The sequence below is a fragment of the Corythoichthys intestinalis genome, chromosome 9, assembly GCF_030265065.1.
Source record: "Corythoichthys intestinalis isolate RoL2023-P3 chromosome 9, ASM3026506v1, whole genome shotgun sequence".
NCBI lineage: Eukaryota > Metazoa > Chordata > Actinopteri > Syngnathiformes > Syngnathidae > Corythoichthys > Corythoichthys intestinalis.
Genome location: NC_080403.1, coordinates 40,706,279 through 40,730,453, shown reverse-complemented (window position 1 = coordinate 40,730,453; position 24,175 = coordinate 40,706,279). Strand labels below are relative to the sequence as shown.

The following is a 24,175-nucleotide window of genomic DNA, read 5'->3' as shown; positions in this document are numbered from 1 at the left end:
GATTTTGGCATGTGGCATTTTTATTTGCCATGTGGCATGTTTTTTTGTATGTGGCATAATGGATTTTGGCATGTGGCATTTTTTTTCTTTTGCCATTTGGCATTTCTTTTGGTATGTGGCAAAATTGCTTTTTTTGTATGTGGCAACATTGATTTTGCCATGTGGCTTCTTTTTTTTTTTTTTTTTTTTTTTTTTTGGTCACGTAGCAAAATGTATTTTGGAATGTGGCTTTTTTTTGCGATGCGCCATTTTTTTGTATGTAGCAAGATTTATTTTGGCATTTGGCATTTTTTGGGGCATTTCTTTTGGTATGTGGCAAAATGGATTTTGGTATGTGACAATTTTTGGTATGTCGTATTTTTGGTGTATAGGCTATGACATTTTTTCAGGCCATGCACGTCCATACCATTGACTGCTATGCACGTCCAAATTTTCCATTCATTTTAAATGGCATTTGTGGCTGTGATTTTTGACAATACACTTAACATTACAGCGCATTGACATTCAACTAGCACTTGATCTTCAAAATGTGCCGAAGGGCCAGGTCATCATAGACTGGTTAGATTGTTTATTTTTTTTAAGTGGTTAAAATGCTAAATATTTCAATAATAGTACTGTATAGCAATCTCTGCTCATTTTTTTAATCATTCATTTGAAAAAGTGAATTCTTAACACTGCGTTTAGATTAATATTTTAGCACTGATATATGGTGTAACAATGGTCTCCACTCTCCAGCACCCCCGTAAACCTCGTGTGGATAAGCAGTACACAAAATGAATGAATGTTGTTCAACAAACGCTTTTTAAACCATTTTAGGGGCTAAAAAACCTCCAGATTAATATAACTTGGCTTTATGTGAACGTTCATTAGACTTCTGAAGTATGCTGCCAAAATTAAAAATAAAAATAATTTGAAAAATAAATAAATCAATAAGAGGCAAAATAAAAACGACTATAAATACAAAAATAAGAAATAAGATACAAAAATTAATAATAAATATGGAAATAAATAGCTAATTAAATAAAAATAGAAATAAAAATGAATATATATACAAAAATAAGATATCTTTTTGTATGTATAACATTTTATTTTTTTAATTCACATTCGGTTGTATTTTCCCTTTTATTTATATATGTATTTATTTTCATATTTGTTTTTGCATTAATTTTGAATTTTGAATCTGATTTCTTGTTTTTGTATTCATAGTGATTTTTTTTTATTTTTTACTGTTATTCTTTTTTTTTTCTCTTTTTTTATTGGGCAGCTTTGGTCCTCTTTACTGAAGAAGAACACTGCGGCCGTAAAGGCCAAATCCTTTTTTTTTTGTTTTATTTTTTTGCCACAACCTGAAGTTCCACCAAGCCACAAGATGGCGCAAGTTTTCAGAGAACATGTCAAGGGGACTTCACCACTTTCGTAGAAGGAAGAAAACAACCACAAAGAGCTATATGCTAACTATACCTGGTAGGAACAACGCCATGTAATAAAATAACGCACCTTACGAGATTTGTATCAACTACGCGTGAATTTATAGACAAATTACACTACGATTAACGGATCGAATCCTACAAAAAACCATCGAAGGCACGGTGAGTTACGCGGAAGTGCTCCTCGCCAATATTAGCTTGCTAATCAACATTAGCTCTCTTTAGCTTTCTCAAAATTTTGTTTGAGCTCAGCAAATAATGTATAGCATTGGTCACCTTGTTTTCATCATATTATGCATGCGCAATTCATACTAATATTGTCTTAAATGGCTCATGACAGCTAACGTAACGGAGTGTGGCGTGTTTTGTTTATTGCGTCGGCCCTGTGGCTAACGCTCACATGTAAACAAAAATACTGTTAGGAAGTGGCATTGCTTACATTCGAATGTAAAAAAAAGAATTGAATTAATAGGGTTTATAATTAGATAAAGTGCCATTGTATGGGATAGTTTCGTCAAACACTTTTTCACATTTCATGTAGTACAAGTATTTTAAAATGGAGGTGGCAACGCAAAATGTTTTGGTAAAATAATGTGGACGCTTCTACAGATTTTTACATTTTCCCCCATTTTCTACTCATGTCAATGGAAGAATACTCTATCTACAGACTATATGAAATACCTCATACAGTGTATCACAAAAGTGAGTACACCCCTCGCATTTCGCAGATATTTAAGTAAATCTTTTCATGGGACATGGAAAAGACAAAATGACACTTTGACACAATAAAAAGTAGTCTGTGTGCAGCTTATATAATAAAGTTCATTTATTTTCTCCTCAAAATAACTCAAAATATAGCCATTAATATCTAAACCCCTGGCAACAAAAGTGAGTACACCGCATGGGAACTACGTACATCCCTGTCCAAATTGAGTACTGCTTGTCATTTTCCCTCTAAAATGTCATGTGACTCGTTACAGGAGTGCTGTCAGCATTGCTGCAGAGATTGAAGAGGTGGGGGGTAGAGCAGGGCGGTAAACCGAAAATTTACCGTCACCGAAATTCTTAACGATGACCGACGTAATTTTGACCATGTCGGTAAATTCGGTAAATTAATAAAACAAGAAAATAGTCTTTTCATCCCGCTTTGATTCTGTGTTGTTCGTCCATGTTCATTCCCCTTTAAGAAAGTAGTGAATGTGCTTACGTAGGGAGTCACGTGATCATCAGGAAGCCAATCAAACAAAAGCCCGGTAAGCTAACGCTAGCAGCTAACGCTACAAGCAAAACGTGATGGAGTGTGGCTTAAGGGAGGTTCACCAAACTTTCAACCGACATTTAGTAGACTCTTGGTGGCATCCAGACGGGCTTTCACCCGCTGTCCTCCTTTGTTCTCACGATTTCCGGACATGGTGCTTTCAGTGCTTTCTACTGGTAGCCAGGCTAACGCTAGCTAGCGGCTAACGCTACAAATGAACGTTATGGAGTCGGATAGAGGCTCTAACCTTGTCGAAACGGCTGAACTTAATGAGTGGATTGGGCACGGACTGCATCTAGCAATTACTATGTGGCGTTATTTTGTATCTGTCTGTGTGTGTGATTCCTCTGATAGCTTTTGTGATGGTAAAGAATTCTGCATAAAGTACAATCCAACGGCGAAACTAAAATGACCGAGAAATGGCCCCAGCTATTTTTATTGTGCGTGCATTTATTAAAAAATGCACTGGGGGGAAAAAACCCTTAAACCATAAAGTAAACACTTGTATTTAATAATTATATCACAGCAGCCATTAACAATAAGTTGTCTTTTTGAAGTGTACTGTTCAAGCTGCAAGTCATTTGTGTTACAATTACATGTTTGCACAGGCATATTGATTTTGACAATGTACATTGTTCAAGTCATACACGCTGTTATAAATGTTCATACTTGAATTCTCATTGCTTACAATACATTTTTATTAGGGCTGTCGAACGATTAAAATTTTTAATCGAGTTAATTACAGCTTAAAAATTAATTAATCGTAATTAATCGCAATTAATCGCAATTCAAACCATCTATATAATATGCCATATTTTTCTCTAAATTATTGTTGGAATGGAAAGATAAGACGCAAGATGGATATATATTTTCAACATGCGGTACATAAGGACTGTATTTGTTTATTATAACAATAAATCAGTTCTAAATCAGTTATAGAAATTTTATATTAAAACCCCTCTTAATGTTTTCGTTTTAATAAAATTTGTTAAATTTTCAATCAAAAAATAAACTATTAACCCGCCATTGTTGATGGCAATAATTACTTACGCTATAAAATCAGTCGCACCCAAACGCCAGCAGAGGGCAGCAAAACTCCGCAAAACACAATTAACAAGTGGGCCTTTCACTCTAGTGACATTTAAATATGTCTGAGCTGGGCAAGTGCGTTAATTGCGTCAAATATTTTAACGTGATTAATTAAAAAAATTAATTAACGCCAGTTAACGCGATAATTTTGACAGCCCTAATTTTTAAAAATTTAATGTTTAGACTGCATGTACAATTGTTAAATACAGTATATCAAATTGAATGCTGGTAAATAAATCAACAAGAAATAGTTAATCTGTATTTCATGCATTGATTCAGATTTTCAAATTATATAACAGTCCGCTTGGGCGAATTTATCGTCATTTATCGTTATCGAGATAAATCTGCTCAATTTATCGCGATACATGTTTAAGGCCATATCGCCCAGCCCTAGTGGGGGGGGTCAATCCCACTACCATGCTTGACTGTAAGCATGACACACGTATCTTTGTACTCCTCACCTGGTTGCCGCCACACATGCTTGAGACCATCGGAACCAAACAAATTAATCTTCGTCTCATCAGACCATAGGACATAGTTCAGTTCCAGCAATCCATGTGCTTTGTTGACATGTCTTCAGCAAACTGTTTACGGGCTTTCTTGTGTACCGTCTTCAGAAGAGGCTTCCTCCTGGGGTGACAGCCATGCACACCAATTTGATGTAGAGTACAGTGTATAGTCTGAGCACTAACAGGCTGACCCCCTACCGCTTCAATCTCTGCAGCAATGCCGACAGCACTCTTGTAACGAGTCACATGACATTTTGGAGGGAAAATGACAAGCAGTACTCAATTTGGACATTTAGGGATGTACGTCGTTCCTATGCGGTGTACTCACTTTCGTTGCCAGGGGTTTAGATATGAATGGCTATAGTTTGAGTTATTTTGAGGGTAAAATAAATGAACTCTATTATCTCATTCACTCCTAGCCATTTTCACCATAGCAAGGCCCTTCGCTCCCGGCCGTTTTTCTGGATTTTGACTGATTTTGCAAGGCCCACAGAAAATTCTGTTCTATTTCTAAATAAACATGGAATCCACCAAAAGAAAGATTAGACTCTCTTCTTTCAGCGGAAAAAAAGTAAGTTCATGTCTTTTTCCATTCTTTAGAAATCAGCATTAGAAAATAGCTTAGTGTGAGCAATTTTCCAATTTCTGATGAAAAAACTGAGAAAATGAGCTTTTTGTAAACGCATACATTTCAAACATAACTTTGACTTTTAACAAAGCTATTTTTTGCATTAGTTACATCCCAAACATCTGAATGATGTTTTCCTTTTACAAAATACCATGAACAACCAGAGAAATAGAGCTTTTGAGAGCAAAGTAACAATTTATTCACACATGACTACCGAGAGATGACGGTTTGTCGCTGAGATGACGCCGTTGTCGCCAGGTCAGCCGCGTAAACTTATCCCTCATCGTTGTCTATCTCACAAAGATGGATTATTTTTGAGTTTCTGCGGGGTCTGCTTAGCGAGCCGCTGCACTGGTGGTCCCACTCGTTTTGCTCGGTCGTCCAGCGCCTGGCCTCCTAGGCGTCCTCTCGGTTGTTTTGTTCGGTCAGAGCGCCGCCTGGCATCATGCCGCCAGCGCTCCGACCGTGTTGCCCGACCGTTCATTGCTGTTGAATCGGGTTGCCTGGTCTTACAAAATGCGCTACTGCCCTCCAGTGGCCAGTTTTATTGCTTTAAAATGGGTTTGGAGCTTTGTTCTTTGTTTCTCAGATAGAGCGGAAGCTATATATGCTTCTTTTAAATTAAAAAAAAAAAAAAACGCAAAAGACGTATAAATAAGTTTTTGGGACAATGAAGCATTTAAAAATAGAAGTTATTTATACGTTTCTGGGAGCAAGTGAGTTATATAAGCTGCACACAGACTACTTTTCATTGTGTCAAAGTGTCATTTTGTCAGTGTTGTCCCATGAAAAGATATACTTAAATATCTGCAGAAATGCCAGGGGTGTACTCACTTTTGTGATACAGTGCATGCGCGGCTCAGTTTTGTCAAAGTCTTTTATTACGTGAATACAGGCTTATTATTACCGTAACTTTTATTTAAGTGATTTTAATGTCTAATTGGTCTCTAGATGTGATGATTCACAAATAAGGCCAGCAAGTCATTTTCTTCTTTGTTCTGTTGAGAAGATGCAAGCGGGTGAGCCTGGTGTACCGATGGTTGTCGCAGGTTCACACAGCCGCTCAGAAGACGAAGAATCGCTTGTTATCAAAGATGTGAAAAGGACAGCCACGCAAGCTTTTGGCAGCGGTGTTCCCAAACGCCGAAGTTCATCCAGGTTCCATTTTACCTTCTATTTTTACCATGGTACTCGTATTGTGTTGCGTTAGAATATAAATGTACATGTGTTCCATCTGTGTTCCAGGTCAATAAAGAGAAAGAAGTTTGACGATGAGCTGGTCGAAAGCAGCCTTGTCAAATCATCAAGCAGAGTTAAAGGTACTCCACTTATGGAGCCCTTACGCTGCTCAGGTAGTGAGCCTTCATCCAGCGAGAAAAAAAAGGTAAAGAGCATCAAAGCATTGAAAATCCTGAGCGGATCACAATTCCAATACCCCTATTCTCCCACACTATCCTGTCAGCTGTCAAAATCCGGACCTACTTTGATGCCACCTCTCGCGATGCTGATGCATCCTACGCCGATGGCCAAAAGAGTGAAGAAAAATAAACAGGCGCTACACATCACGAAAGACTTAGGCCGCTGGAAGCCTACCGATGACCTGCTTCTTATTAATGCAGTGCTGCAGGTGAGTTGCACTGAACATGTTATACACACTCGGCGGCATGGCTCAATTTGGTATCGGTTCTGAATAGGGCTGCAGCTATCCATTATTTCAGCAGTCGATTAATCTATCAACGACATTTTGCTGCTCTGTGCTGTATTTTCCTCGTTCTGAATCTTCCCTCTCAATGGGCTGAATTCTAAATCAGCTGAAATCGTGACCCTGCCGACGTCATCCTCCAGCTGGGGACGCTAGAGCGCTATAATGACAAGCGTGGCTAAAAGGCAGATTAAAAGACTCATTTCTCATCATCTGCGCTTTGCCAAATTGTTGTATGTAGTCAAATCGTCTTAAAGTATGATTCTAATTCACATAATAATGCTATTTAAGACTTTTTTTTTTATCCTGTCATAGGTACTTTAAAATAAATAAATGAGGATCAAAGTGCAACAAAAGATCAATTGGCTAACTTGCATAGCAAAAGTCCGCTAGCTTAAATGTTATAAAATGCTAACGTTTTTTGACAATGCTCTTTACAAATCGTCCAAACACATAATACCCCCGAAAACGGCTCAATATTAGAGGAGCTCAAAAAAATTGATTATTAAATGCATCGCGATTCGACACATGACGATTCGATTACGATTCATAAAGGTTCAAAAACGATGATTTTTCCACATAACTTTATGACAGCCGCTCGTAGCGAAACGAAATTCAAGACACGTCTGCCGCCCGGACACCTTTAACGGATGCACGCACAACTTTATAATGGATGCTGCCTGTAACTGAGTGGGAGATTTACTCCTTTTCAAAAGACTGGAAAATAAATTTGTGTATGAGACAGGCAGGCACCGCAGTTATTTTTTAGAGCGAGACGGGAAGAGATATACAGTGGGGAGAACAAGTATTTGATACACTGCCAATTGGTTTTCCCAAGTATTTGATACACTGCCAATGGGTTTTCCCATTGGCAGTGTATCAAATACGTGTTCTCCCCACTGTAGTTCGTTGCTCATTGTCTTTCAGATGTCCAGCTGTAGTTTTAAGTCATGTAAATTGAAAAATGTCCTGAGTGTGTTGCTAAGACCCGTGTGCCTCTATAAGAGATGACTACACGAACCCTCTTGTACTGTTTAGTCTTTATTGTTGTTGTTTTTGAGGTGTTAATAGTTTGCGCCGAGCGCTAAGCTAATTAGCTAATTCGCTAACGTGTATTTATTTCATACGCAGAACGTACTAAACCATGATTAAGTACTGCGGTAACACCACAAACATGCAAAATAGTACAGAAATCTGTGAAAACAAAGTATATTGGTTAAAAGAAGTCTTATTTCTAAAGACACTTTGGCTAGGTTCATACTACAGGTCTTGATGCACAAATCCGATTTTTTGCCATATGTGTTTTTTTTGGCGTGCCCGTTCAGACTGCCTTTGTACATTGAGACAGTTCAAGTATCGCGCATGCGCACTAATTTCGCAGTCCAAGATGCGCTCAGGAAAGAGACCCGAATGCGCAGAAGTATTAAAACAAATTACACATGCTAGCTTTATGTCATTACAGAGTGATCATATTTTGATTTCCAAAAAGAGGACACAAATAACAGACATTGATAATCCCCGTTTAGCCTTATATTCAAAGTTTATATGGATTGATAGAACGCATACACGCACACACATGGGCCTTGACGTGTGTGCGTGAAATGACGTGGGTGCATCAGTTTGCCCCGACTCAGCCATGTGTGCAATAATGAAATATTGCTCATTCGGTGCAAAATTATAAGGCTTATTCTTTTCCTCATTTTATTATTTTTTATGACTGTGGTCAAGCCCGCTTTGTGCTTAAAAGCAGAGTTCAAGCTAGGCGCTAATGCCTACATGGCTGCCGTCCTCCGTGCGTCTTGCTTTTTGCTGACGTTAATGCTGCACGAATTCCGATTTGGGACTCTTGACAGTTCAGACTAGGCCTGAACGATATTGGAAAAAACTATTGTTGCGATTTTTTTGAGGTGTGCAATATATTGCGATATTATATTGCGATAGTAAAAAAATATATATATATATATGCGGCACGGTGGCTGAGTGGTTAGCACATCTGCCTCACAGTTCTGAGATCAAGGGTTCAATCCCGGGCTTCGGCCTTCCTGTGTGGAGTTTGCAAGTTCTCCCCGTGCCTGCGTGGGTTTCCTCCGGGAACTCCGGTTTCCTCCCACGTCCCAAAAACATGCATGGTAGGCTGATTGAACACTCTAAATTGTCCGTAGGTATGAGTGTGTGCGTGAATGGTTGTGTGTCTCCTTGTGCCCTGCGATTGGCTGGCAACCAGTTCAGGGTGTCCCCTGCCTACTGCCCGTTGTTAGCTGGGATAGGCTCCAGCACCTCCGCGACCCTCGTGAGGAATAAGCGGCATGGAAAATGAATGAATGAATATATATATATATATATATATATATATATATATTTTTTTTTTTTTTTTTTTTTTTTTTTTAAAGAAATTTTCACTAGATGACTTGAATAGCTGTTTGGAAATACTTTGCATGACACACCGTGACCACAGTGTATTCATATAATACCGTTTCATTTGTGAATGATTAAGATTGCTGTATTATTATGAAGGGATCCAGGAAGCCATGTCTGCACAAAATAGATAATTTATTGAACACAATATTTGACACTTCAACAGCAGCAAATACATTAAATGACAAATAAAAGAGCAGGTGCATTCGTCCCCTACGTTTTTGACAAAATATAACAATAAATAAAAACTTCTGTAAAATAACAACAAAGTTGTAAACATATTTGAACAAAAATATTAAATATGACAAATAAGAATTGTTCACAAACTATAACAATAAATAAAAACCTCAGTAAAACAACAATAAAGTTGTCAACATATTTGAACTTAAATATTAAATCTGTCAAATAAAAGTGCAAGTGCATTAGTCCCGAGTTGTTTACACAAAATATAACAATATAAAACTGCAAAACTGCAACTAAGTTGTAAAAATATTTAAAAAATATTAAGTATCAAAACTTTATGTGCAGCTGTACTATAGTTATTTGAAAAATACGATTTACAATTAATTTAAATATAAAAGAAACAGAAACTTAATTGAACTTGTAAATAATTGAACTGAATAACAGCAAATAACTGATGAATAACAGAACCATTTTAACTCCCAAATTTCCTGCCTTCCTGATAGCTGTCACATGAATAAAAAGAAGAAAAGACATTCCTGCAGCTGTGTTATGTATTTGTCTGCATATCGTCCACCTTGCTCAGCAATTCTCAACTGGGTCTCATAGGTTTTTGGCCAAGACTACTAGTTTATCCACCATTGCAGGCTTGAGACAAGAACGTTGGCACGTAACAATGTTCCCACCTGTACTAAAAAGCCTCTGATGGGAAGCTCGTAGCAGGAATGCATAGATACCTGCGTTTTAAATGGTCCCACATGTTCGACGGATTATTTCTTGTTGAGGCAACCACGGCGAGGCACTGTCGACAGGGCTGTTTTTTGTTCCTTATATTCTTGACGATAGCCAAAATACTTCCAAAACTCCTTTTGGAGACAGTCTTCCCTATTCAATGTGTTGTTTGCTTGCTTGCTTGCTTTCACTTTGAAAACGGCCCCTCCTCCCTCCGCTCTGCTGTTCGGCCCCTCCTCCCTCCACTCCGCTGTAGCAGGTGAGGGGGAGGAGCCGATGACTGCGAGCTGGAGGGAATGAGAGGCTGCGCACTCTCCTTCCCGTTCCTTCCTCAAAACAAACGTTTGTGGATTTTAAAAAATGAAATGAAGAAACTATCGCACGTCCTCGCGATGGGACTATTGCGCATGCGCACATCGCGATGGCGATGTTTAAACGATATATCGTTCAGGCCTAGTTCAGACCGCCAGTCACGTTCTGAAAAAATGTGGCCCAGATCGGATTTGAACCACATACGAAAGTGACTTCTATGCGACTTGTCCCATTCAGACCGTCAAGTTAATGCCTGACTCGAGTCGGAAAAACACAAAAAAATCGGATTCGTGCATTAAGACATGTAGTATGAACCTAGACTTGTTTCCAGAAAATGTGGAATTCACTCCACCTATGTAAATTTTATTGTATTGTTCAGAGAAATAAGTACTCCCTTTAAAATGGTTAATGTTATTGCACTTTCTTGTAAAAATAGATAAATAAAAAAGCAGCTTAAGGGCAGCTTTTTGTTGTATGGGCATGTTTCCATCGTGCCTGTTGAATCATTAGGATATTTTAAATAAATAATGGACAAAAATTTGTTTGTCTACTTCATTAATTAGTAATGTACGATGCAGCGATAATCTTTATAACCGTGATCATCATCAATACTAGAGGTGGGAATCTTTGGGGACCTAACGATTAAATTACGATTCAGAGGCTCCGATTCGATTATAAATCGATTATTGATGCACCACAACCCCCCCCCCCCCCCATCCCCCTTCCCTAGTACACTAGTTCCAAAATTGTTCAAAAATCCTCTCAGGCTAAACAAACTACAATTTTAGTATCAAGTTAACAGTTAAAAACAGTAAATAAAATACTCAAGTCCATATTCTGTATCGGCAGCTTTAAACTACATTCAATTAATTTAATGTTGTGAATCAACCGTTAGAGTTGTTAAAATTGCTTCCGTTATTCCATAATTTCCCTTCTGTCTACTTTCGACGTGAAAGTTTTAAAACGGTTTCATCATTTAAAGATAGATTCAAGTCAAGATTTTGCCGATTTTTTTTCTTTCTTTTTTTTTTTAGATAAAAAGTAATTAGGTTCGCTACATCAGAGCCTTCTAGAGAAGTCTACTGCTTTAAGATGGCGCCTGTTTACTAGCGCGGGAAAGTGTCATTTCGCATCTAGTTCTTGGTGTATGATCTAACACGGCCGTCGTCTGTCATTTCACATGTAGTTCTAGATATACGTGATATCTACCATAGCCGTATGTTGCCGTATGTTTGTAGCAACTAGAAACTGGCTGACAGCCGCAGTCAGGCATTATTGTTTTTTTTTTTTTTTTTTTTATCTAGCGGCATCAGTTGAACATGATATTTTACAGTCGGTCCATTCCTCATTGCGTCCTGAAGACCGCGCTGTTTTATTTCCGCTTTACCTGGTGTAATTCAATAATCGGAATTTGGATGTTTATGAATCGTTCTCGAATCTTCTACGGCCGAATCGCGAATAATCTAAGAATCGGAAATTTTGCACGCCTCTGATTTGAACTGATTTGTGTACACTCTACCCCTTTCAATCACTTAGCTTATAGTCTTATAGACACCCCCACCCCCATTCTCCTCTCTCACTGGCCAATAGGCCCCCACATGGTGTAAACCGGAAATACATCTCGCTGACGATAGCACCAGCATATTAGTAACTAGTTTAGATGTTCAATGTATTTCTTGTTGTTGTTTGTGTATGTGTTTCTTTTCTTTCTTCTTTTGTATTTCTTTTCTTCTGTCCCCCCATAATCCCTTCCTGTTCGCTGCTTTGTCATAATAAAAAGGTATTTTGAATGATCAAAATGGGAGTATGTCAGACCCTCAATGTGAAACATTAAAACTGTTCAGAATCCGGGCACTTAGACTTCCATTCTCTGTGTCAAACAGCTGAACAGGACAGGTTTTAAAAAAAAAAAAAAAAAAAAAATTTTGCACGCCTCTAGTCAACACCGGGATCATCGTCCAGTAATCGAATCGTAGCCCCCTGAATCGTAATCGAATTGAATCGCGGGGTGCCTAAGATGGCACACTCCTACTAAATATACCTATAAATGCAATGCATAAAAACTAGGGCTGTCAAAATTATCGCGTTAACGGGCGGTAATTAATTTTTTAAATTAATCACGTTAAAATATTTGACGCAATTAACGCACTTGCCCAGCTCAGACAAATTTAAATGACAGAAGAGTGAAAGGCCCACTTGTTAATTGTGTTTTGCGGCGTTTTGCTGCCCTCTGCTGGCGCTTGGGTGCGACTGATTTTATAGGCTTCAGTACCCAGGAGCATTGTGTAAGTAATTATTGACATCAACAATGTTTATTTTTTGATTGAAAATTTTACAAATCTTATTAAAACGAAAACATTAAGAGGGGTTTTAATATAATATTTCTATAACTTGTACTAACATTTTCTTTTAAGAACTACAAGTCCTTCTATCCATGGATCGCTTTAACAGAATGTTAATAGTGTTAATGCCATCTTGTTGATTTATTGTTATAATAAACAAATACAGTCCTTATGTACCGCATGTTGAATATATATATCCATCGTGTGTCTTATCTTTCCATTCCAACAATAATTTACAGAAAAATATGGCATATTACATAGATGTTTTGAATTGCGATTAATTACGATTAATTAATTTTTAAGCTGCAATTAACTCGATTAAAAATTTTAATCGTTTGACAGCCCTAATAAAAACATATTAGCTCGATCCACCTTATGTTGGTCTTAACAGGGAGCAGCTGGATTCAGCCATGTCAAATAAGTTATGTCATATTCACTGTTCCCACTAGAGGGCAGTGTAGCCACCCAAATCTTCAAACCTAAAACATTTCAAATCGTTGCCTGTTGTCACAGCTTGTATGTGATCCTAAATGTTTTTCTATCTTCCCCAGACCACAGACCTCACATCTGTTCATCTGGGAGTCAAGTTCAGCTGTCGTTTCACATTACGGGAAATTAAAGAGCGGTGGTACGCTCTCCTCTATGATCCTGTCATCTCAAAGTAAGACAGCAGGCATACCCAGAGAAAGTCCTTCTTTCCCTATGTCAAAATATTGACCTTTGACTTTTCTCCCTGTGCTTATGGTTGATCAGACTTGCTTGGCAAGCAATGCGGCAGCTTCATCCTGAAGCTGTAGCGGCGATACAGAGCAAAGCTCTCTTCAGCCAGGCTGAAGAAGTGCTACTATCCAAAATTGGTTCGGTTAGTACATGTGATTCTTGAAAGATTGCCTCACTGTTGTCAGAATACAGTGGAACCAGCTTCATGTTCATTTATCTGACATAAAATAGACGAGTCAGCCCAAACTGGACGTATTCCAGGAGCTTTTGAGTAAGCATCCAAGTGTCTTTCACCAATCTCGCACCCCCAAAAGTCTGCTGGTCCACTGGCAACTTTTGAAGCAGTACTACCTTCTGGATGACCAGAGCGGTGAGTTGACATGCGCATCCAAACCAAGAAATCTGGCACTAGGGTTTCCTTTTATATTGAGCAGAAAATAGTCAATTTCCTTAATAATTGTTTGTTGTGTTGCAGTCCAACCACTCCCAAAGGGGGATCAAGTCCTAAACTTCTCTGATGCTGAGCAGATTGTTGATGAGGTCAAGTTAAAGTAAGCCGCACATTTATTTTTGATGGATGTATTTTTAGAAGTATACCTCAAAATTCAAAAGAATTTGTTTTATTTGTTAGACTCCAGGCAACGGGCCTCTAAGATTTACCTTTTTGTCGGTTGTCTCAAAGAATCAGTCACTTTTTGGGGTCCTGAACATGTCAGAACTCTCCTTTTTCAACTTTTGACATGACTATTATAACAGGAGGTGTTGAAGAAAAGTCATAAGAAAGTGATAAGAGCCTATGCTAGGAATTAAAAGGGGAATTGTTTTCTTCAATGATAACGAAGATATAATAAATATAAACGAATAATTTTTTCATGACGATGACGAGCTAACGTTTCTTGTCAGACTAAAACATAACAAGACGAATGCCGGTTTTCATGTGACGAGACGCCAACAAGAGGAAAATGCTTCATAGTTCCGTGTGACATTTTCTCATTGTATGTGTAGTTAGTCAGCCTGCATCTTAGCAGTGTGTGGTTTTGTGTCACTTATGTGACTTGTCCTGCACTCAAATCTTGCTTGTTTTGAAACACACGGTAAGATTTGTTATTTTATCTTAGCAAGAGAGAATATGCAATGTTGCGTGACCTTTCAAAAGTCTGTGCTGAGTGATCATCACACCCTAAATGTTATTCGTAGTGTTAGTATAGCATTCACATTAGCATTAACTTTAGCGTAGCGACATCCTTTTAAACGTTTGTTGTGGTGTTTTCGTTTTGTTGGCGTCTGCTACGACTTCCAGCTTCCGGTCGCAAATAAAACCATTGGAAAATCCTCATGAAGTCAGTGTTATCCTTATAGACGCTACAATACGTGCTCGTCTGTCAATGTTCATTCAAAATTGTTGGAAACCTTTATTTTTAAATTTATTTTTGGAGTATAACGTTTAAATTTTTACAGACGAAACCATTTAGAGTATTTGTCGATGAAAACTAGACAAAGATGTAACACATTTTTAAATGACTAAAATTTGACTAAGACTGATAAGTATTTTGTCCAAAAGACAAAGACAAAAATCAAAACGGCTGCTAAAATCAACATTGGAAGCAGTAAATTCAAAGGCTCATACCTCGACCATCCTCCTACGAGGAAATAGGCAGCCCCAATTGACATCAAGTACATCACGTTACGTGTTTGCCTCTGATCATTTTGTCATCTTCTCCTCACTCACAGGGAGACCAGAGACGAAGTGTTGGAACACGGTAAGAGGGGTGACAGTTTCTGTTTGTATTATTAAATATACCAAATGAAAAAAAAACAGTGCTTTTTCTTCGCAGAATTAATGATATCTGACCGGCACCAAAAAAGAGAAATCAGGCAGTTGGAGCAAGAGTTACCTCGCTGGCAGGTTCTTGTGGACAGTATCACAGGTATGTAGAAAATTTTTCTTTTACTAAACGAATAACTTATGTACTAAAAGATTGATCAGTTTGAGTGTTTAACCCCTGAATTTAGATTTAACAATTATACATCAAAAAGCACTGGGGGAATAAATAAGAACATAATTTTAAAAAAACAACAACTTAATATAGAAAATTAAATTGAAAAATACAACAATTTGGAAAAATCCTCACTCATTGACTTCACTATGAGGAGGTGGCCATTTTCAGAAACTTAAAATTCAAACATTTTCAAAACCAAAGCCACGAGCGACCTAAAACCAAAACAGACACCTCCCTTTGGCATATATGAGTCTCCATTAGCAGCGGTATCAAAAAATTCAAAGTCGTTCCCTAATAAAATCCTGATTAATTATTTTTTAAACAAGTATAACAAAACTTAAAATGGCTGTTAAATTCTCTGATTTTACGCTAGATGCACAAAAATCACCAAATACAGAGATAATCACATATATTTTCGGGATCAATAGCAATATTTAACATATCAAATAAGTTTTTAGCCGAAATAGTGACTTACATTTTTTTTATTTAGTGCACTTTTGAGTTTACAACAGCTAATAAATCACTAATTTTCACATCATAAACTTAATACTTGAGGAAAGCTTGCAGAATCATCTTAATTTTACTCAACAAAAGCAAATTTAGCATTTTTATATATTCAATCACAACTTATTTAGTTTGAATTTCGCTGTCACTATTGCCTCTGCAAGTCTTGCCGGCTATCTGGCCCTTGCCGTTTTTAGATTGAAATGCTATATAAAATAAAACGTAAAAGCAGAGGTTTTTTCTTGGTATGGAAGCAGAAATGTCTAAATTACTATTTTTTTAATCCTAAAAACGGGCAGTTGGCCGAAAATTACCTAATTATTTGAATTAGTGCTGCAACGATTAATCGATTAACTTGAGTATTCGATTAGAAAAAAATATTTGGATTAAATTTTGCTGCTTCGAGTATTCGGTTAATTAAAGTGGCGTTGTAATGGTTTGTTTTGAAAGTGTTTGCCTTTAGTTTTATTGATTTGGGTGGATGCACTGCCATGTGGTCTGCCTAAAGGCCGGGTTATACTTCCGCGTCAGACCTACGCCGTCAAGGAAGAATCGAGTTACGACCCTACGCCGTAGCCTGACGCGCACCTCTCGATTTTTCTAACCTTCGCGTCGCGTAGACGCGTTGACGTAGCGAAAACGGACTGTGATTGGTCCGCTCAGACTGTTGTTTCCGGGCGAAAACACCACCATTGTAGAATAGAATCAAACATTATTTTCTACACGCAAAAATGCACCAAGGCGACGGGAGTATCATCGAAGAGCAAGTCTCGTCAAGAAATTATTATTGTGACTGCCAAATGGCAAGGTCGGCGATCGAAAAAATAAATAAATGGAAGAACCACCGAGACGTGGGTGGTCGGAATCGAGTGGCCACACGAAGCGGTGACACAGTCGGCCAAAAACTGCCAACTTTTTATCACTTTATGTCGTTATTTTTGGTTGGTGCACTTCATCATTTACTGTGTACATATGTTTCAAGTATATGAAGAATAAAGCACAGATTTGGTGTCAAAAGAGTTGTTTTGATCTTTAATTTTCAATAACAGACAGTTCACACACACAATACATCATCACTGATTGAGAGTGCCTCGGTGCTTTTTATGATAACCTTAAAATCAAGCCTCCCAACGCAGTTTGGGAAGTTCCCTAGACGCCAGAAATCTGCTATGGCTTCCCACTGGCTGGTTGTAGGACACGGCAAACAAATCAGGCTGGAGGGCTTTGCAGACCTTGAACGCAGTGCTCGACGCCAGTTTGAAGCTAGCCGCCACAGCTAGCTCTCTCCACCCGAGTCTAAAACTCTCTGTGCGGCATCAAAAGTCGGCCAGACCGCCTCGAAACCGTCTTCTGCGTCGCCTGCCCGTCAACATTTGTATGTTCAATATTTATTCAGTGTTGATGAGCAGAATATTTACTTTCAAGAGTTCCATCTTGCATTGTTTATTTTTTCTCCGACTAGCGGAAGTAGTCAACAATCATGCCCCAAAACCGTACAAACATAACGCCACATCCCTCTAGTGGCTTGGCGGTGAATTACAGAGCAACGCGTTCCCTCACCGCAGAACTATCGAATGTCGAATGACGCCGTAGTCGCTACGCCGTCACCGCAACGCGGGAGTATAACTCAGGCTTAATTCACATGGCTGAATCCATTTGCTCCCTGTTAAGACCAACATAAGCTGAGTTTTTGTTTGCGCTAATGTTTTTGTTCATGCTATCGTAATTTATTTTAAAGGTATATTTAGCCAATTTTAGTAGGAATATTTGTCTGAACCATTTGTTTAGAGAAAACAACGTTAGTATTTTATAGCATTTAAGCTAGCAGACTTTTACTATGCAAGTTAGCCAATTGTTCTTTTGCTGTACCTAGATTCTTATTTATTTGTTTATTCTCTATATCGTTTGAGGCTTAGCTAAGGTATTTTCATTTTTTATGTTCCTTATCTGATTACTCGATTATTCGAACTAACTAGTTAATCGATTAATCGACAGCTGCAGCCCTAATTTGAATGTAAAGTTACTATTGTGTATGGATATGAAATCCAACATGGCGGCCAACAGAAAACAGAGAGCTTTTTAAGTTGAAAATTCTTGTAAATTAATGCGTAAATCCCGGAATTTCTATAGATACAAATGTAAAACAGTCTAGATTTGGTTAAAAGCAAAAAAAAAAACGAGCAGGTATAATTCATTTTACTTAAATATTTCAAGCTAAAGTTACTCTAATTTTTTTCATTTCATTTTTTTCAAGTTTCAAAGTGCATGCATGGTGCTATTTTTTATAATAATTACCTTGAATCCTCGACCAAATCACTCGAGACACTCCTGCCTGCTTGTATGCACTAAAACTTTCCTCCTGTTTGAGTTTATCGCAGGGAAAGCTTCCGCGATGCTCTGCCTGGCCCGGCCCCCTACGGGAAGCCGTGGCGCAATGTCTGTAGGAGCTGTCTTGTCAACTGATAGTCAAGTCTATGAGTCACTTGCCCTTTAAAAGCTTAGCAGTCTTAAAGTGCATGTGACACGAAAAAGCATGTTTATTTCATAATACACGCGGTATTTTATGCTCCTGAATGATATGGACCGCTTGGATGTGTGTGGAAGCGATCGCTATATTTATTTAGTTTTTTGAATCCCGCGCCATGAAAATGAGTGACTTCCGGCTTCGGTCTTGCATTGAGGAGGAGGGCGCTGTGACGTGTACAGTAGAAGACGTCCTCTTCACTATACAGTGTACTGTTGTGTATGAGGACGGAGGATTCAGCAGATTTTGCGGATTAATACATTTATTTTTCGCATCACGCCAGCCAAACGGCTGCAGAAAAATCATTCCGTATGAGGGAGAGGCGTATGCGCCTTTTTGGAGTTTCAAAAGGTTCCCATTCACCGTGGATATTTACTGTGGGACCATTGGACTTACGAGGAAGTGAGTAAACATCTTGTTTTGTATTATGTCAAATACGAATACAGCGATTACAAAGTAAACACTACAAACTTTCTTTAAATAAAGGACTACTTACGTTTGATCATTGATAGGCATGTAAAAAGCTCTCCTCATGCACATTAGCAGCACGTTAGGTGCACAACAACTGCAGCCGCCCTCCTCCGGGGAACGAACTGTAAATTGTTCTCCGCCGGGCGGTTTGCCGATCCGCGAAGACAATCGACAACCCAGTCGTCATGCCAATAAATACAGGCTAGTTATGTGTGATTTTCCGCTTCGAAGACTTTGAAACATCACTCGGTTCGGGTTAGCATGTCGGCTAGCTGTCACGCCTTTTGGTTTGTTTACATTCTCTGAAGCCGGGGAAGGGAAATGACATATGTCCGATTTAGGTGTCATAAAATATCGTTCGGGAGGTGCGACAGTAAAGGTGAAGTCGACAATTTTGACCATTATGGAGTAATTTTGCCATGTCGTCCTGAATAAATGCATTTTTATTATTTCATATTCCATTTAGCACAAGACTGTTATTTGTCATGACCATGCCATTTATTTAGCAATTGGGGAAAATACTTGGATAAAAAGAATATCCTGTAAAAATATTGAAGTAAAGAGTCAGAAACAATGACATTTTGCAGCTCTCTTCGTCGCGTTTTCCTCGTTGTGAATAGTTCCCCCTCGACGGGCTGACTGGTCCTTCTCAAGCCATTTATATAGCTATTGGGGGAAAATACTTGGATAAAAAGAATATCCTGTAAAAATATTGGAGTAGAGAGACTAAAACGATGACATTTTGCGGCTGTCTTCGTCGCGTTTTCCTCGTTCTGAATAATTCCCCCTCAATGGGCTGAATAGTAAAACCGATGAGCCCAGTCTACCGCTGACGTCATCCACCTGTTGGGGACGCTAAAGCCCCATAATGGTAGGCGTGGCTAACTGGCAGATTAAAAGACTAATTTCTCGTCACCTGCGCTTTGCTAAATTGTTGTATATAGTCGAATCGTCTCAAAATATGATTCTAATTCACATAATAATGCCGTTTAAAGACTTTTTTTCCTCCTGTCGTATGCTCTTTAAGTGTCAACTTTTGAATCGCTGTCCGCTGATGTGATCACTGCCCTGAAAGGGTTCATCTCAATTTTGTGATTAGAGTGCTTGCACGATCCATTCTGCACTATGCACAAAAATCTGTGGTTTTCACCATTGCCATGATCGCACTTTATTCAAGTTAATTTATTTTACTTTCGAAATTGATCAGACAGATTGTTTTGAGACTGTAAAAGTAGTGTGTGAACGAGTGCTTGATGGTGGTCGGGAGGGCGGATGGCATGGATTGGCTGCCTCGCTTCTGTCATACTGCCCCAGGGCAGCTGTGGCTACAGCAGTGGCTTAACACCATCGAATGAGGAGTGAAAGAATGATGCAATTTTAAATTTTTTTTTTAAATTCTTTGCGCTATTTAAATCCGATGCGCTATTATTATAATTAAGATTTACTAGGATTTGATGTAAGTGAAAAGATGGTGTGTAACGGTGGGCACACCGACTTATCCAAATAAGTACCCGCTGGGAGTCCCATTACTAATGTCAGGTGTTTTCCGAATTACGTTTTTTATTATTTACTTTTTTTTATCTTTACCTGTGCTTCACAGGGATGAGCATGCCTGACTTTGACAACCAGACATTGGCCGCTCTACGTGGGCGTATGGTACGCTACCTCATGAGATCACGAGAGGTAAGTCTGATGTACACAGACCCACCGTTGTCCCAGTGAGGCAGATGGAATTGTACTTTTCTTACATTGATTTATGTATTCTCACTCAGATTACCCTTGGCCGGGCAACCAAAGATAAACAGATAGATGTTGATCTGTCATTAGAGGGTCCCGCCTGGAAAATATCAAGAAAACAAGGTGATTTAACATAAGCATAGAAATCAGAAAACACAAACCTTGCCATCTGTTAAGAACATGTAATGGTAAAATGTCATTTGATGTTTTCAGGAATCATTAAACTGAAGAATAACGGTGATTTCTTCATCGCTAACGAGGGAAGACGGCCCATCTACATTGATGGCAGACCCGTCCTGTCGGGCAACAAGTGGAAACTAAATAACAACTCAGTGGTGGAGGTGCGAATTGGAATTTGTAGCTGAGTTAAACAGTATGTGATTATTGTTTAGACATAGAATTCATAATGTATTGACAGGACACGGGGCGCAGGTCCGATAAATAGGGGGCCTGTATTGTTGGTGAGGCCGTCAAAGCTGACAGAGTAGAATCACAGATATAGAGCTTTTTTCGTTGAAAATTCTTGTGAATAAATGCTTAAATCCCTGACTTCTTTATAGATATGGACATAAAATATTCTCGATTCTTGGTCGAATATGTCGAAGTACAATGCTAGTCTGTTAGTGAATGTAGCTAGCGGCTGCCTGATCTAAACATAGCTTTTCCGGTGAAAATTCTTTTGAATAAATGCTTAAATCCCCTAATTCTTTATAGATATGGACGTAAAACAGTCTCGATTCTTCGTTAAAAGCAAAAAACGTGCATTAAGCATTTATTTTAGTTAAATATCTCGAAGTACAATGCTAGTCTGTTAGTGAATGTAGCTAGCGGCCGCCTGATGTAAACAGAGCTTTTCTGGCGAAAATTGTGAATAAATGCTTAAATCCCTGAATTCTTTATAGATATGGACGTAAAACAGTCTTGATTCTTGGTTAAAAGCAAAAAAAAGTGCAGTAAGCATTTATTTTACTTAAATATGCCGAAGTACAATGCTAGTCTGTTAGTGAATGTAGCTAGCGGCTGCCTGAGAGGCAGAGCTTTTCCGGTGAAAATTATTTTGAATAAATGCTTAAATCCCCGAATTCTTTATAGATATGAACGTAAAACAGTCTCGATTCTTCGTTAAAAGCAAAAAACGTGCAGTAAGCATTTATTTTAGTTAAATATGTCGAAGTACAATGCTAGTCTGTTAGTGAATGTAGCTAGCGGCTGCCTGATGTAAACAGAGCTTTTCTGACGAAAATTGTGAATAAATGCTTAAATCCCTGAATTCTTTATAGATATGGACGTGAAACAGTCTTGATTCTTGGTTAAAAGCAAAAAAACCGTGCAGTTAGCATTTATTTCACGTAAATATGTCGAAGTACAATGCTAGTCTGTTAGTGAATGTAGTTAGCGGCCGCCTGAGAGGCAGAGCTTTTCCGGTGAAAATTCTTGTGAATAAATGCTTAAATCCCCGAATTCTTTATAGATATGTACGTAAAGCAGTCTCGATTCTTGGTTAAAAGCAACAACAACAAAAAAACGTGAAGCAAGCATTTATTTTATGTAAATATTGCGAACTATAATGCCAATGCCATAGCCGCCAATTTCTCCCAGTGATTTTTTTCACAACGTTTCAAAATGCATGCATGGTACGAAAAATATATTTACCTTGAATCCTCGAACAAATCACTCCTGAGACAATCCTTCCTGTTTGTATGTGGTACAGCTTTCGTACTTTTATCCTAAATCCGTTGTTGAATGCTGCATGTGTCGCTGCGGCCGACTGCGAATAACTGAAGCGAATTGTGGGCTTTAAGGCGCTGCGCAGTGGCTGGCCGAATTGACCCGTCAATACAATTATGAAGTCTTTATGTGTTAAGATATGGATAGGGATAAGCAAAGAACCATGTTAGCACAAAGGTAAAATGCAAGTTAACAAGTAAACAAGTATGATTAAATTGTGTTAATAGCAATAGACCCTATTCATAATGAAACAAAACAAAAAATACTTGAATATACCATAGCAATGGATTAAATGTCACAAAAACACATATGTCTATTTTAGTAACTGTCTCCCTGAGGTTGTAAGATATTTAATGAATCCTCTGTAAAAAGCAAATACAGTGTAACATCTTGCTCTATTTCTTTCTGCAGATCGCAGGACTTCGCTTTGTGTTTCTAATAAACCTGGAACTCATCTCTCTCATCAAAGCCGAGGCAGCCAAGATGACGCAACAGTGAACGCTCGAAGGAATTCTTATCTTGATTTCACAAGCTGACCTATGGACATTATCCGTGTTGTGCTGTAGACACTCATGGTGGAGCCCGTTTTTTATCAGTTTTCCAGAATACTTTATTTAAATTGTGTAGTGAGTCTTTCCTACAATAATAAACTGTTATACACGCACATACAATTTGAATTCTCTGTATCGTCTTTGCAATGCATTGCATTTGAGTAACCCAGCAGCTGACACACAATTTACGTAAATGCTAACAAAACATCTAAATCCTTGCTTTCAGCATACTTCCTTGAGATTTTGCCAAATGAGTCGTCTCGGAATTCAAATGAAGGAATCTAAGAATAATTTTATGATTGCCCAATCTAATCTGAAAAGATGAACCAGAGATATCGTGACAATAAAAGGTGCAAGCACAGCCCAATTGAAAATAAATAAGGGGAGTAAATGCGTCATAATACTGTATGAGACTACAATCTAAAAATGAAATGAGGAATTAATTGTCATTTTTAGAAGTTTGCATGCATTCAGAATCTATAAATAAAAAGCCACTTTCTGTAATGGTTGAAAAAGACACAAAGTGCTTGTTTGGGAAGTAGAGGTGTTGATATTTAACTTTGCGGAGTTTGAAACCTCCTAAGACTACTGAAACCGTTTTGACACAGTTATTTCTATAACACATACAAAAACTGAGTTTCATTCAAAATTTTATTTTTTCAATGATTTGCAAAATAAAAGTTAACAAAAACAGCAATAACCTCAACCTCCATCTCCTAATTTTTATTTTCCCTCATTTCCTGACATACTAAATGCCAAATCTCAATTTTAACTACTTAAGAACATAGAATGAATATTAAAATGGAAGTTAATGCAAACATTTACTTTTGCTTTTTTTTTTTTAATAATAAAGATACAAGTAACATACATTCAGAAAAATAAGTACAAATGACTTATATTATGCAGAGTGAAATGGAATATATTTTGAAGATCACGCAAACATTGACTTTTTTTAAATCGTAAGGAAATTAATAAGTAGCCTAACATAAATGAACAAATATAAGTCCAAAGTGCACATTGACAGCTAAGATGTTCTGAATCTCCCCATCAGAGCAAATAAAACTAAATATGAAAAATAAGCCTCCTTAACTCTTTCCTTGCTTATAAACATTTGATCCATTTTCTGTTGCATGGCCTATTTTTTGTCGCATCAATTCAACCTTTTTTTTTTTTTTTTTTTTTTTTTGCTGTTCCAGAAAACATGCACATTTGAACCAATCAGAGGTCACTATCTCTGCTGATCACATGTCAGTATGTCAGCCATTTGAACGGATAAATGAGTCCAGGCGTTTTGCTTTGCTGCGTGCATTCGCACATTGACTGATTACGCCACACAAGCAGTTTAT

General features: G+C 38.0%; 1 protein-coding gene across 2 annotated transcripts; it reads left to right on the top strand.

Annotated features, from left to right (window-relative positions):
• The first annotated feature begins 1,347 nt into the window (after positions 1–1,347).
• mcrs1 (microspherule protein 1) lies at positions 1,348–23,216 on the top strand. Of its 2 annotated transcripts, none has more exons than XM_057847148.1 (14): positions 1,348–1,464; positions 5,921–6,069; positions 6,157–6,295; positions 6,374–6,538; positions 13,146–13,255; positions 13,348–13,456; positions 13,546–13,684; positions 13,790–13,865; positions 15,046–15,074; positions 15,150–15,242; positions 20,414–20,496; positions 20,586–20,673; positions 20,764–20,891; positions 22,690–23,216. In XM_057847148.1, exons 2-14 carry the CDS (start codon positions 5,921–5,923, stop codon positions 22,774–22,776), a joined length of 1,395 nt encoding a protein of 464 aa, XP_057703131.1. In that variant the 5' UTR covers positions 1,348–1,464; the 3' UTR covers positions 22,777–23,216. The 2 variants fall into 2 exon arrangements, with proteins under 2 accessions (XP_057703131.1, XP_057703130.1); XM_057847147.1 differs by having other exon boundaries at positions 1,394–1,589; positions 22,690–23,214.
• Positions 23,217–24,175: the final 959 nt, after the last annotated feature.

Coding starts and splice junctions, on each gene's coding strand:
- mcrs1 (XM_057847148.1), top strand. CDS start 5,921: ATGCAAGCGGGTGAGCCTGGTGTACCGATGGTTGTCGCAGGTTCACAC. Junction 6,539..13,145: donor TTATTAATGCAGTGCTGCAG/GTGAGTTGCACT, acceptor TATCTTCCCCAG/ACCACAGACCTCACATCTGT. Junction 20,497..20,585: donor ACCTCATGAGATCACGAGAG/GTAAGTCTGATG, acceptor ATTCTCACTCAG/ATTACCCTTGGCCGGGCAAC.